Source organism: Lagopus muta, chromosome 20, assembly GCF_023343835.1.
Source record: "Lagopus muta isolate bLagMut1 chromosome 20, bLagMut1 primary, whole genome shotgun sequence".
NCBI classification, from domain to species: Eukaryota; Metazoa; Chordata; class Aves; order Galliformes; family Phasianidae; genus Lagopus; species Lagopus muta.
This window is the reverse complement of record NC_064452.1, coordinates 5,463,014-5,478,693: the sequence shown is the minus strand read 5'-3', so window position 1 is coordinate 5,478,693 and position 15,680 is coordinate 5,463,014. Positions and strand designations below refer to the sequence as shown.

The window sequence follows — 15,680 nt, the reverse complement described above, 5'->3', positions numbered from 1 at the left end:
TGTAATTACTCTCCCACTCAAGTGAAAAAACAGCATCTTACCTAGAAATGAGACCTTGAAGCATAAGGCTTTTTAGTGTTTTACAGCCAGTTATCCTACATTGACTTATTATTCATATGAAATACAAGAAGCCAGACTGAATCAACATTTGTGACAAACAGAGAAAAAACAGACGCCTATTGTAGTCCTAGGGTGCCATTAAGTATTTTGTGACTCAGCAGAGTGGGTTTTAACACTTAGTACCTTTCTTCTGTTGGCTTAGACAAATGGTACACCTGGCCCCTCGCCCATCCCTCCCCAAAGAAGAGCTCTGAGTCTCCTTACAGCAGATTTTGAATGCTCTTAAGCAAAAGATCAGGCTGGATTTCTTATCCCTGCCAAATGCAGCACCCCAAAAAGCACCAACAGAAGTGTAAGTAAATTACAGCCATGACCTCTTGCAACAAACAGAACCAAAAGGTGAATGCTCTGGAGCAGAAAACCTGGAGTCAGTTGTCACTCATCCATAGCAGTTGAGGTACAGTAGGTCTGGAAAGTAAATCATTTTTTGGGGGCACTCCATTGCAGTGCTGCCCTAATCATTACAGCCACAGAGTGTAGGAAGTTCACTTTGAGTTTTGCTTGCTTCTGCCACCAGAATCTCTCTGCTTCTGTCCTCCAGAACTGCACAGCACTTCTGTCTGCCAGCTCAAGCCCAGAACTACCTGCAGTGATCTGTGCTCAAAACAGCTCCTCATGCATAATGAATCTGGGATCTTAACCTACTGCTATAGTCTCCAACAAAGCTGCCACATTGGCTGATGGTATCCAAGTACAAAGAAAAAACCTAAATTTTTTTTTTTTTTTTTTTTTACAGCACTGCTTGAACTCTGTGGTTCACAGAACAAAGTCTTTGCCTGGTCCTTTCCATCTGTCATTGATGCAGATGTTTTAACTGCAAGCCAACTTCAAGAAAGCATTCTGTTTTTTTCAAAACTCTACTCTGTCCCTAACACTTCATTTGCTGGGGAATGGAGAGTGATTTCGGATGAAGTAAGAGCTAAGAAGCAGACAGAAGATGCCAGATGGCATGGTAACAGGCACAGAGCAGTTCTTAAATGGAGGTAAGCCCCTCCCCTTGGGAAGAGAGGAGAACATGCTTGAACCCTATATACCAGCCCAGCTGATCAGTCTAGCAGATGCTGGATTGCAGACCAGCAAAGGGTCTGGAGGACTTTGGTTCACTGTGCATCTTGGCTCACCTGTGTGGCTAGGCTGAGGACCTGCTGAACCAGCTCCTGTGTCTCAGAAGGCTTTTTTAAGAACAGCTTCACTATAGCAGTCAGAAGGGTGAGCTGCACCTAGGAGAAAGGAACACAAAAGGAAGATCAGTCAGCCTGCTTTAAAGTATCCCAGGTCTCAACATCCTTTGCTAGCATGAAATTCCACGCTTTGCAACATTACATCATTTTCTGTCAGGGAAATCCAGTAAAATCAAACTTAAACTCTTCTCCATAGCAAAACACACTGCAAACAAGACCCTGATCAGAACACCGAGGTTCATGTCACACTTCGATGCACCTCATCACTATTCTTCTGCATGTCCTGGTCCTTAGTAGGGCCATTCCTTAAGGAGTATCCAACATGCAGGAAGTTTAGTCTTATCCTTCCACAAAAAAAAATACATCTAGGGAACTCTGCAGATTTTCTGTCTCAAGGGTTTTGTTTTAGGTAAAGCTTTAACTTTTTATTGGAAGCTGTCTTCTGACCACTGCAGTAACATTTGCAGTCAGTCCCACACACACAGTACAGGAAACACTACAGATAAGACATGTAACACAATTTGTACCTGAGTACTTTCGTCATGAAAGCCCTCCAGAAAACTCTCCAACAGTTCATCTGCATTATCAATTCGTTCTGCATATTCACCCACTATCCAGATCATGGCAGCTCTGGCATCTGGTTCATCCAGGGAATCCAGATTCTCACACAGGGTGGCAATGATGCTTTCATACCTGATTTATCAGAGTACACGTGAATTACCAGGGTGAACTCGACTTACGTTTACTTCATTTCAGCCCACAATTCTGCAGAGAATCCTGTACTGAATTACAATTTTCTGTATTTCTATACAACATGAAACAAGCAGCATTTTCAATCAATTGAAGATACTCCCAGGCTTTTTCCTTTTCCAATCTGAGTGTCAGGACCTCACAGGATCCTCAAGGGCTTTGCAGTTTCTTTAATCAGCAAGGCCACCCAGAAGTGGTACTCAAGACAAAGCTGCCTCCCCTTCCATTTTGCTAAAGGGAACGTTTGATCCAAGTGTCCAAATGTTCAAAATGAGTCTGTATCAGATCCTACAGCCTTCCTACTATCTTCAGACTAGCAACTCCAGAATTGGATATTATACTCCCCAAAGGCTTTGCTATAAAACAGACAATACCCCACACTAATTATTTTGCTTCCCCTGTTCCCATGCGTGGGTATCCCTGCTGTAAGTACACAATCTATCTTGTAACTGACAGCAGAAATTGCCAGAAAGACCCACAGATGTCTTGTATTACTTTTTAGGTGATCACAAAACCTCTGCTGAAAGACACTGCCGCACTGTTTTACAGCTAAAGAAACAAAACCTTATTGCATGAAGGCATAAAATAAGCTGGGCGCTACCCAAGCCAGAGAGAACATCTGATGGAGAAAGCTAGTTCAATTTCAACCTGTCAGGCTGGTGTCTTGTCTACAGCTGACATCTGCATCACATCAGCAGCTAGGACCAGAACAGACACTGCTTGTCAGAAAGACAGCCACCCGGGCTCGGTGTTCTGCTAAGCTCTGCTGAGCGGGTTCTGCCTTGCTGTACTGTGGTGCTAGCAGACAAAGGTTTCCAAAAGCCCTGCAATACTTCCATACTTGTTGGGGTACTTGCGGAAGATGTCCCTGATGACCACAATGGCCTCCTGGACGACGTAGTTGACCTTGGTCTGAATGAGGTCTAGCAGCGTGCTCACACAGCGCTCTGCAGATTGCTGGATGAACAGAACAAGACAATTAAAACAAGATGAAGAAATATTTCTCACAGCACATGCTGAGAAACCTGGAATGCACGTGAAAAAGGGCCAATAGGGGAAAAACGAAAGTGCTATAGCTACCAACTCAGTACGTGTGTCCAAGAAAACCTGCAAGGTGATAGCAGTGTATTAACCAGGGAATTTAGGTTGCTAAACAGCGGAGATACCAACCGACTCGAGCTCCTGAGCTCTTTGGGACTTGCTAAGAAAGCAATCAGGGCTGGAGGACTTCTGACAGGAACTGCTGGAAGATGTCTGGGGAAGCTAGAGGGTGGCAGATAAAACCATGCACCAAATACACTGCGAGATCAACAGCAAAAAGCAGCTCAGATCAGCATCAGGTGCTGTGCTCTGGGGGTGAAGTCACTAGCACCTCGTGAAGAGACAGCTGTAAACAGAAATACAGCTGTTGCCAAAGCAGACTTCACATTGAGCAGTTCATAACACCCAGCCACAGACCCCACAGGATAATAAGGACTGGTCAGTGGCACGCTCCAGGAGTCAGGATTGGAATTAGAAGCAATCGATTCAAGGAGGTCTGCTCCCAGGTAGCACAAGCAGGCAGGACAACACAGGAGCACCAAAATCCAGCACCAGAGAGTCTGAAACAGGGACAATGATTTGGCTATTAGCAGAAGCCTCATTACACAGCTGGTGATTAATGTGAGAAGCAGACTGCTCATGACACCGCCTAGGCAGCTGCCATCAGAACATTCATAAAGCATTCAGGATGGAGACAAATATCATAGGGCACAAACAACAGCACCGCAGGTGGATTTTTCAATTCGAGTGATCTAATAGCCCCCCCTGCTTTTCCAGCACTTGAAGGCTGGGCAAGAGAAGGAGAAGCAAAATGACATTTAAGCAAGTTGCTTTTGAGAATGGGCAATCAAGGACAAACCTGACAACATGTACAGCTAAATTCAGGACAAGCAAAGACCAAAACCTATTGCGACCTTTTGCCCTGTGACTAAAGCAGTGCTATCTTACAAATACAGTGAACTTGTGCAAACAGTGACAGTGTTAGCATGGGGATCAGCCAAGGAGACACCTTATAAAACAGCATTCGCTCTGCCTTCATGGGAACCCCACTCCTTACAAGCTGGATGCCACAGACCTTGCAACTTCACCTCTTACCAGTTTCCCCAAAGCTATCACTAGCCATGATAACAGCTGATCTTAAGGGCACTTGGGGTAAATCTGTTCTTACCCAACTCCCCTCTCCAGTACCTACAGCACCAGCTGCTGTTTGCAACTTCAGCAGCGCAGCCCTGTCTGGTTCTACACCTAGCACAGTTCCACGAGTCAAAAATTTCAAGGAAAAGCAAATCATAGCTTGTTTTTCTCTTCTTTAGACGCTTTGAAGCATGAAATTTTTCTAGGAAGAGCATAACATTCACTTTGAAATACACACTATTGATTTTTAGCCCAAGAGTCCATCAGAAAGCAAGTTGCCATGTGGGCATATGCACAGAGCAGCTCTCAAGTCCCCATAACAGAACACAGCCCTGCTCACCCCATCCTTTGTAAACACACTGCTGTGTGAAGGTGGATGTTCCCAGGGACTGCAGTGCTCTGCAAACTGATGAAAGAGTGCTCTGAAAAGAACAGTTCTCAAGTTGGCGCAGGGAAGGACAACCAACTAGCATCCAATTTGCTGTGGTAACCAAAAGCCCACCAGATTACAGTCATAAGCCTCAAAGATTTCCAAGAGCTCATCTGCTGGCAAAATCTCCTGGAACCAAGAAATCCCCCTCTAACACAGCTCCTGCTGCTTCTCTGTTGCTCCACAGGGCTCACCCTTTGTACAACACCTACAGCAGTTCCTTTTCTTCAGAGGCCTGAGAAGAAGAGGAGCAGTGCTGCATTTCCAAGCCAGCTAAGATCAGACAGCTTCTTCATCCACTGATATCAGCAGAGCACACCACAGATACCTTCAACTCATACTATTAAGCCTGGCTAGCCAACCGTACATTGTAGGTACACCCAAAGCTAAGTCTGACCCTAACTGGTCTACCCACACAAAACGTGTTTGTTCTGACATCCCCCAAACCAGCACGATGACTTAAGGGCAAGATCCCTTAATCTTGCTGTACAGGATGTGTATTGCTTACATTTCCAAAATAAACACTACTTCTGTTCTCAGCATTATGCTACACAACAAAGGTATTGCCACACTTGCTCAACGGCTCAGCAGCCAAATTTATTTTACTGTCTTATTCTTCTAGGAGAGATAATTGGACGAAAGATAGGATCCTTGAAGGCAGAGCTAGGTTCCCTGTGAATACTCATTCATCAGCAGCTCCTGCTGCCTGTGCCCTATGTCAAAAAGCAGACTTTTAAGCCTTGGGAGCTTGGACACCGATGGCTGAGAGAATGCTCTTCCATTAGTCATGACTCACAGAACAAACAGCCTCTAGTAAACACAGATGCACTGAGGACAGAGATTAACCTAGAGATGAGGACATGCAATGAGTTGTTCTGTGTTTGCCCTCTTAAGTCTGGCTCTTGTTAGAGGAGTAAACAGACCTCATCTTTAGCACTAGTGACTTCAAAGGACTGCTGCTAAAAAAACAACAAGGTTAACATTACTTGCTGAGAGCTTCACCATTATATAGTTGGAGGGTCACTGCCAATTTGTTGATCCATGGAATATTATTGTTATTATTGGCTCTTCACAAATTGAATGCATGGCATCAGGGATGGAAACATAAAGAGTCAAGGACAAGAGTGAGAAAGGGTAAAAACTTCTACGAGTATCACAGTGTTGTCAGAATACATCACCTTCCATCTGAAGCCAGGACAGAGCAGGGCCAAGCCCTAGTGAGAAAATACCTACTGAGAAGTAAGGTGAGCTTGCCCTGCCCTGCACAAGCACCCCAACAGGAAGGCTGCCACCAGCTCCTTTTAACCTCTCAGTAGCATTTCCTACTGCCACTACTGTGGCTTTTTCCAGACAGCTTCCTGGCTGCAGGCAACACAGAGGGAGCACTCAGTGTTCTGAGCTGCAGAATTAAACCTGTGATCACCTGCTCAGTTGGTCCCACTTAAAAGAACAGCCACTGCAGTGATAAACCTCTAGGAGCTGAAGGGGAGAAAGAGTGGGAAGAGGCAGTAGATCTCTCAGAGGGACAAAGTCAGCGTCCTCTTTATGCAGGTTACCAGTGATTTAACTGAAATGAGGGACACCTGTGCTCTGACACTGCACTCAGCCAGGCATGATGAGGTCTTTATTTAAACCTGCTGCTGCTCAGTGCTCATGGGAACATGCTTTAGCAAGAGCTAAATGAGCTCAGCTGAAATTAGACCCCTTTTGTGACATTTGGCACTCGTTTATCAGTTTAGTGGAAAGTATCAACACCACAGCATAAGACATCTCTCTCTTCACAGCCATTCTGAGCTCCTGTCAGGCATCCTAGATTTATTTACAAATTAGGCCAATTAGCAGAACCAGCATTAATAAAAAAAATCTATTATGAGCATTCTGGTGAATGCTGAGCTGGCAGAGGATGTTTTGAAGTGTTGTTCCAGGTAATTGCAAAGACTCTTGGCAAGTATTTGTATAAGCAGCTAGGTTAGAGAGCACACTGCAGATGAAGCCACCAACTACAGAGACCTTCAAACTAGACAGAGTAACTCCATGTTTGTGCAAGTTGTTCTTCAGTGCTGACTCCATAACAAGACTCTTTAACTCTGTTCTATTCAGCTGAAATACGGGGGGAGGAACATAAAACATTTAATACTGAGTTTCTCTGCATTCAGTCTCTTCTACCCCCTTTGAAAGGTCAGGTCACAGCGATTAAAGGAGGACCTTGTGAATAAGCAGTCATTGTTCTACTGAAGCCAGCACAGTAACATACTTCATCTGTGACTTTTGCTGCCTTGCTCTGCTTGCAGGCTGAGCGAGAGAAGCAGACCCCCCTTGTGATACAGTCACCCAGAGCTCATAACCCTGCTGCTTTGCTGGGGCCATGCTCACAGGTATGGTGGATCCACATCACTCAATCCCTAACATAGGAGCAAAGAAGCCTCACATGACTTGAGAATGAGACAAAGAAGCCTGAGATTGGTTCTGGAGTCAGAAAAGCATGGAAAACCTGAAGCCTCAGGTACTTGCCTCAACCTTGATGGCACAGCGTCCAATAGCTCGAACAGCCTTGCGAACAAAGTCAACATCCACCTCAGTAGCATATTCCTTCAGCTCTGCCAGGACCTGCAAAGAAAGCACGTCAAAGTGAACACCTGGCTGACAAGGGATGCCACCCAAACACCAGAACACAAGCAGGATGTATTCTTCCACAGCCAACCATGCACATCCAAAGCTAACACTGTCAAAACCCTGATATCAATCTCTACCTCTGAAGCCAATGCTGTTGGGAGGAAATATGGCTTGGATTAGGCAGGCAGACTCGATTCAGGGTGGCTGAAGCCAAAAGATGGCTCCAAGTTCCCCCTGACAAACAGCTGGGGGCAAAATCAGCCCTGCTAAACTTAACCATTGCAATCCCCCTTACACTGAAGATACAGTGACACAGAGTTGACACACCTCACAAACAGATTTTACGTAGTTTGTTGTACTTATTGTGCTACATTCACTGCATGCAAAGCTCTTTTTCTCTCTGCTTTTCTGCATGGAGATGAACCCATGCATCCTTACTGGGTCAAAGAAAAGGAAGGGATTCAAAGACATCATGGAAGAGACTCATACAAGGACCAGAAACAATATAAAGATTCGCCTCCTCTAAAGATTTATGCCTCTATTTCAGTTATTTTGCTAATGGAAACTGAACAAGGGCTTACACCTAGACCCACTTGGATCTTATAGCAAAAAGCTACTTTACCTTAAAACAAGAAATCCTTAACAAAAATACCCCATGCAACCTATCTGCTCTCAAAATCTCACACTTCGGTTGCTCATGTCACACATGACATCATGGTGATGTCAAAAAGAAATGACAAAGGAGAAGTGAGGCAGCACAAAGCGAGACGGTTGTTTGAAAAACCTGTAGTCAATGCCAACTGCTCAGAACAGTGACAAGATAAAGAAGCCTTGAAGGGCCAGACTGCAGACAAATAAATCTACAAGAAGAAGACAGGACATCTGTGTTCTGAAGTCCTATTATTTCCTTGGATGATCTACGTTGCGCAGCACTTAGCACTCAGGTTTAGTAGTCTGTGCTTTCCAAATATTGCCTGAATCTGAGAACCTCAGATACAAGCAATCTGTTGCCTGATACAGCAGGCATGGAGACTGGGCGTCTCAACAAGCTGCACGGGGAAGAAGGGAGCAGAAGGTTGCTCTCAGTGGGTCTCATTTCAGCGTGCAGTTCTGACAAAGCTTGAGCTGTTTTTAGGAATGCCTCTTCAGAACCAGGAAGGGATTTATTTACTTCTCTGCAGATCCCACATTGAGACACTGTCCTCCAGACACCGCTGCCTTTCATCCAGACAGCCTGCATTATCTAAACACTAGGCATTAAATCTGGTGTGGAGCCTACATGCTCATGGAAACTGCTTTTTAAAATGTTTTCCACACAGCCAGCACAAGAGGGGCACGGAATTACCTTGCTCTGTTCAAAACAAACAAACACCAGCCAAACAAAAACCAAACAGACAAGGATAACACACAGTGGAGACAGCTGCTTAAAAATGTCACATTAAATGAAGCTGCTCTTTGATAATTAGGATAGGACAATAATAGCATTAACCAGAGGCATTAATCATTCTGCATTAGCATTAGGCCTTGTGACCAGAGAGGCACTCAAGAACACTTACTTTATTTAAGGGCTTTGGATTAAACTATATTACATTCAAAGAGAATCTAAACTAGAAAGTAGTTTCAATTCAGCTTAGCTTTAGCTCTGTGATGTTCCCATTCTGCAAGCAAGTTAAGCAAGATGAAGGTTATTTTAGCTCTGAAGAGTGCCAATACAAGGGAGTAACTATTTAACTAATACACTTGAAATTCACACTTCAGTAATGTTTGACCTTTCTGAATGCCTCCATTAAAGGCACACCTCTCTTACTGGAAACAAGCCTCTCATTCTAACCTCAGCTCTAGCAGTGACTCACTGACAGGAGCTTTTCACCCAGAATCATAATTTGTAAAATGATCTACCTAATTGTCACAATCATTGGTACCTCCACTGAAATTATGGGGAAAACTCCAATACTTCCCTGCAAAGAGCACAGGGAAAGCGATGCCTAACAGCAGAACAGCATGAGTGATAGTTGCACGGTCTCTTTCAGGGATCAGAGGGTTTTTCCATGCCCAGAACACATGCAGGGTCTGTTAGAACTTGCTGAGCTGACCTGGGCAATGTTTGCTTGAGAAGCCAGGCGGATCATGATGTCCAGTTTCTCCAGCTTCACGTAGATAGGGTCGTTGTACTTCACAAAGAACACCTTGATTTCCTGCTTCAGGATTTCAGGCCTGAAGGGAACATAACATCGTTTCACCCAAGACTGGTCAAAACAACAGGCTCCATTCTAACTGGTCTATCTAACCACATCTACATCACACCTCCTCCATTTGAACTGCTGAGCCAAGCACTGTGCACAGTGCTATGATGCACTGATGTTCGTATCACTGTCATCAGTGAAAGATCTTTATGTAGATCCCACTGACAAATTCATTTCCTGCTTCCACTTGCAAATACTTCTGCTGTTGCACAGGAACTCTGCCATGCACACACAATCACAAAGTGCTGTCCCACCTTTCCAGTAAGGGTAGGCAGTATTCAAGCAAGTGGGAGTAAATTGGTGAAAAAACAACGCTGTACATCAGTATGTTATCAGCTTGGTTCTTCCACATTGAAAGACAATAGGATAAAGCACACTGAGTTTCTACAGGTCATTATGACCCATGCAGTTACACTCTCCTCCCTGCATGCAACCTGATTTACAGTCTGGTGGGAGGGCACTTCTTGGTGCACTTAAAATGCAGTGAAGAGAAAAAGACAGGTAACAAAGTACTGTGTGACACTGGTATCACGAGTCTCTGCAACGACACAACTTATGTAAGCTACCAGAGTCACAAGACTGTTCAATCCAACCCTTGAGGAGGCTGAACCTGAGTTAAAGGCAGTTCTGCATGTATAAAAATAACAGAAGGAAAGCAGATGTCCTCCCACATCCAGGAACTAAGATTTTACCTTTTCTGCACAATCAAGTTGATGTTCCTCAGGGCAACATACTGGACTTCAGGCTCTCCGGACAGCAAGGTAACCAGTGGAGGAGCAAGCTTCTTCAGCAGCATGTTGTAATAATCTGAGTCCTTGGGGAGAAGCTCCAGGAACTTCATCAGAACTTTCACTGCTGACAGAACCACTGCTGAGTTGGCATGGGACAGCCGAGGAGTCACCCGCTCACAAATACTGGGGACAGAAGAGGGTTCACATTTAATCCAGAAATCTCAAAATATTTCAGGTCTTACCTGAATTTTGGAGAATGCACACAGCTAAAGACACCTTCCTCAAACACTTCTACTTGGTTTTGTTTACAGAGAACAGGCAGACAGCCTTGCTTTCCTGAACACAGCAAGAAGCAAAGAATGACTTCTTTCACAGCTTCAAGTTTCAATCCTGCTACACTTCACTCAAATTCTTCCAGCCCTCAGCAATGGACATTTGGTTATTGGCTTTTTCTGCCTTGTGGTATTCTTTCCAAGTTCTGTAATCTCATCTGTCACTTACAAAACAACTTTAACAAAACCACTACCAGAAAAACACCTTAGCCCCCATGTAATCATTCAGAGGTGATACATGCTTCAGGCTTGCTTGCCTTTGGACAAGTTTCTGCCATTACAACAATTTGGTTCTAAAAAAACCAGTTTCTGTTACTCTGAAGAAACAGGAAAAAAGCAACCTAAATATCCTCCCAAGACTCAGCTTCATCACTTGCCTCAGTGGATCCTATATTCAACAGCATCCTAAACAACCCATCCCAAGCAGAAAGGAAGTTTGGGTTCATATGGTCTTTCTGACAGCATCTGTTACGTTTCTTCCCACCCCCTCCTGCACACTGCTAACCCAGAACAACCTTATTCCCATCTGTGCCTCCCTAAAGTTTCTTTCTCTGAAAGATTTGCTTTCAGCCACCCTGGAAGGGAGGCAGTAAAGCTAAGGGAAGAGCACAGGAGGCTGAAATAAGACGAGAGCAGATCTTAGATGCCACTGCCCAAGATCGCCTGTAAAGCCGAAGCCTCTTCAGCTCGCTGTGCCTCAGCTTCCCCACGTGCAGGGGAGTGACAGCAGCCTTGCTGTAAAGGAGAACACTACAAAGGCAGGTGCTGCCACTCTTCAATCTGAAATAAGACAGACCCTAAGAGTCAAGCTCCAAAAGAAAAGGAGTCATTACTGCCCATACAGTTTTGTACAGTGCTCTGGCAGAATTAAGGATAAGGAACTCAGGGATATTCAGAGCTGCTCAAACTAGTGGTGCCTCTTACAAAGCCAGGATAATGCTGGCCTGACACTTTGGAGATCTCTGCAGGTTGCTAGCACTCATTAATATCTGCTTTCTGGCACAAAATCTTAGAGCACAAGGAGGAGGGAGGTGGAAAAAAAGCAGCAAGACTACTGGCAGAAATTTTTTATTGGATTATCTCTTGTGCTTCAAAAAGAAGAGTCACCAGAGAAATACAGCAAATCAGAGCAGGTCTGACTAAATTTTGTTTATGGGCTTGTGCTCCTTCCTTCCCCTCCACCCAACTGTTAACACGGAATACATCAAGTCTCAGAATTCCCCTACACCAAGTAATTGTTCCTTCTGGTTCCTTATTGTCTTGGGCATGAAATCTGGCTTTGTGATTTCAGACAGACCAGGAAGAGCCTTGAAGCACACTACATACGCCTAAGGTCTCCACATTTAGCTTAGTTATTAGAGTTAAAAATAGAAGAAAAAAGGAGAATTTAAAGTTGTTTCTTAACTTTGTTTTGATTCTACCACAGAATAACTTTTAGTTGGAAAAAATACTATGAAAGCCCTCAGACCTATGTGGAAAACACAAAAGAGCAGTAAGAAATAGGAATTGGCTCTGCAATGGGAAGTGGCAGCTCACCAGCAATAGCCCAGATCCCCCAAGTTCACCTCCCTTTTAAACTTCTACATCAAGACTTTTTGTACTGTTTGAGATCTAGAACACACAGCCCTCTTATTTACAAGCCTTTCTCACAGAGGTGACAATGCCAGAAGTCTGCAAGTGCTCTGCTACCAAATCATGCAAGCAGCCCATGTGAGAGCAGGATCAAACGTACCTTTGAGCTTCACGATCATCCTTGGGGTTGTAGTTGGACAGGCAGTCCAGAATGAAGATCTGCCCCCACTCTGTGCATTCATTTAACGCTGTCAGCAGCTTGTTGATGTTCTGAGGGTTCAGGTCCAGCAGGTTGCTGTTGGGATGCGACTCGCTGATTTCTGACAAAGCAGCAACAGCATTCGCTACCACCTGGGAGAAGAGGAGACAAGGAGATGCATTCTTTGCTACTGCGTCTTCAGCAGCTTGATGGGGATTAACTTGGGTTTAGCACGGGTTACACATGGGACACTTGGAGATCCTGGCATGTGTTAGCAGCTGCAGCCATCACAGCCTTCAGGGACCCAGTACAACCTTACAAACAATTCTGAGAATCCAAAGCCCGACTTTAAAACAGCCCTATGCTGAAATTTTGAGTCTCTTGGGGAAGAAGTGAAAGAACAACAGCACAGCTAGAAAGGGCTAATGACAAATATAGGACATATGAGAAGTCAACACAGGCGTAAAGAGCATTTTGCTAGAGAAATTACACCCTGAAAGTGTTTCTGTCTATGATAGACAGAAATTAAAGTTGTCTCTAGATAAAATGAGGACCTGGGACCAGAACTTCACCAGAGACATTATTCTAGAGGGGGCCAGCAATGGCATCTGAGAGTGCCCACATGGATCAATGAGAGCATCTCACCTACAGGCTCCAGGCTTTCCTGCAGCAAGCCCCCATAAGCATCGTCTCACTCCCCTTGTTCCCATCAGGTGCTCAGCTGGAGTTGGATTCAGTGATCCAAGTGGGTCCGTTTCCATTAAGGACGTTCTCTTTATATGACAGTCAGGGTCCCAAAGCCTCTAATCACTGTACTCAGTCAGGAATGGATGCCTCTTGCCCAGTACCCCCTTGGCAGCCCTGTGACATATGGCTCAGCCCAATCCAAGAGATGGGAAGACTCTTCTATTTCCTTCAAAATCTAACATGAAACCAAAAGAAATTTAAGCCCAAGTTTGACACAAAATCAGAATGCCTTATGAAGAGGTGCTTTGAGGACATACTGCAACATATACAATGTCACCCTAACTCATTGAGCAAATCTGCTCAAACAGGGCCTTATAACATTACTTTCTGTGGGATTAAAGTCAAAGAAACATCTTATTAAAACCCTTGCATTTAGATGATTAAAAAGGGTTTTGATGCAGTACACCGAAAACAAGAACAGCACAACCACGAAATTCTGCGCGTTGCTCCCATCACTGCTTGTCATTAAAGCAATGTATTCCAAAGTCACTGCTGAAGCAATGCTGATTGCTTTGCATTTCACACCTAGAGGTCAGAGATTCCGATCCAAGGTGTGATGAATTTCATTAGCTGAGTGAGCCTTCCATCACCAAAACCATTAGCAATCAGAACTGCTGTCTTCCTATGCTGCTTTAATGAGCTACTTATTAAGATGTGCTGCTTATTTGTCACATTATTTAATTTGCCTAATTCCTGAATGGTTAATGTGACACAGCATAAAACCGAAGCAGAAGACCATTTTAATTTCATTACAGTTTGGAAATTTTCAAGTGAAGACAAATCATGAAAGCAACTTAAAAGTTCAAAACTGTTACAAGAAAACACTTAGAAAATGAAACAGAGGAAAAAAAGAAAAAGGAAGTGACAGAACCAAAGCACTGCAGAAAGGTACCTGTCAGCTGTGCAATGGAAGAGGGCTGTGCTTTGGCAAATGAACTCAAGCTGCCAGGCATTGACTTCTTGCAGTAATTAGTCCATGTGGATATCCTCATCCCTGGGGCAAGAACAAGTGAAAGCAGCTGTGCTGAAGCTTCCTCCCTTACAGAGGAAGCCATGTCTATCACCCTGAATTTGCCACAGGCAGAGGATACCCAGAAAAGCAGTGGCTCTAACTCAGAAAGTGCTGTGAGCAAGGGCTTGCTTGCTTTTAGGATCTTTTGAGAAATGATTTTATGTGGAGGGAGGAAAGATTTAGGTTGGATGTCAGAGGGAAGTTCTTTCCTATGAGTGGTGAGGTGCTGGAACAGCTGCCCACAGAGGCTGTGGATGCCCCATCCCTGGAGGTGTTCAAGGCCAGGTTGGATGGGGCCCTGGGCAGCCTGGGCTGGTATTGAATGTGGAGGTTGGTGGCTCTGCATGGGGCAAGGGGGCTGGAGATTCATGATCCTCAAGGTCCCTTCTAACCCTGGCCATACAGTGATTTTGGGGCTTTTTTGAGCAACTAGCATGGCAGCATAAACGCTGTAATCCACAGAAGGCTGAGGATGGGACACTAAATGGCAATCCACCAGATGAAGCATGTCAGGTTTTCATCAGAAGCACCCATACATGTAAGCATGAGATGGTATGATGCCTAAGGAGCCTGCTGCCCATGTTCTGATTTGCACCACAAAAAGGACTGGAAGGGACTGTGAAACACAGGCAGAAGCTCAGCTCTGCCAGGCTGGCTGGGATATAGTATCACAGTGTGCAACTACAGCTGGTCCTCACCTTCTACCTGAGCAGAGCACTGCTGCTGTCAGCTTAGTGACACAAAGATAAATGAACCTGAAGAGGAGATGGAAGGGGATGGGGAATATTTTCAATAAACTTTAAGCAACACTGATTCAAAATAAAAAAGCAATTGCTGGCGATTCATACTGAACATATTGATGTGTTATAGTATGCCAACAAAAATAATTAGCATCTTCAAGGCTTTTTACACAGCCACAGCACAGTTGAAATGAAAACAGATTTCAGAAATGGGTCCAACATAAACACTGGTTCAAGTATGCCTGCTCACCTCTCCTCATTGGTGCTGCCCTGGATGCACGATGAGACAAGAACTCAGAGCAAAGCAAGCCAGAACTGCACGGTTCCATCCCAGTGCACAGCCCCCATCTTGCCCACAGCTCTCATCAAGTGACGGCTCAGGCAACATGTACACCTAAACTGAAATGCTGCCCACAGCGTGGGGCTCTGGCCATTACTGGGGAGTTATGGATCTCTGTCAGCTTCAGCAGCACTTGGCTAAAGGAAATCCACAACTTAAAGGCTGAACTTGCGTTCAACCTGGTTGATTCTTCTTCCTTGGCACAGCAATATGAGATAATGAAGTCTGTCTGCTGAACAAGTGCAAGGTACAAAGTGATAAAACAAATTACACAACAGTGTCTTCACTTTGAAAATAAGTAGCAATGACAGTATTGGGGGAATACACGGAAAGTAAAGGTAAAACTTCACATGTGGTGTAGAACTGTAAGATCAGATCAGAAACAGATGTTTCACAGCAAATGTCACAGCTCAGCTGAGCAGCAAAAGCAAGCCATGGGCTTCTTCAGCAAGCCACTGCTCTCTGCTTCTAAAAAACACATAGCCAGCTCCAAGG

At 44.6% G+C, this 15,680-nt stretch overlaps 1 protein-coding gene across 3 annotated transcripts in view; it reads right to left on the bottom strand.

The window, feature by feature from the left end:
* AP2B1 (adaptor related protein complex 2 subunit beta 1) overlaps positions 1–15,680 on the bottom strand; it is a 63,587-nt gene that overhangs the window by 32,335 nt on the left and 15,572 nt on the right. For all 3 annotated transcript variants that reach the window (XM_048966545.1, XM_048966547.1, XM_048966546.1), the window contains exons 6-12: positions 12,308–12,498; positions 10,205–10,426; positions 9,363–9,483; positions 7,168–7,263; positions 2,893–3,008; positions 1,829–1,994; positions 1,242–1,340 (exon numbers count right to left, since the gene is read on the bottom strand). In XM_048966545.1, the coding sequence (XP_048822502.1) occupies positions 1,242–1,340; positions 1,829–1,994; positions 2,893–3,008; positions 7,168–7,263; positions 9,363–9,483; positions 10,205–10,426; positions 12,308–12,498 (1,011 nt within the window). The remainder of the gene's footprint in view (positions 1–1,241; positions 1,341–1,828; positions 1,995–2,892; positions 3,009–7,167; positions 7,264–9,362; positions 9,484–10,204; positions 10,427–12,307; positions 12,499–15,680) is intronic.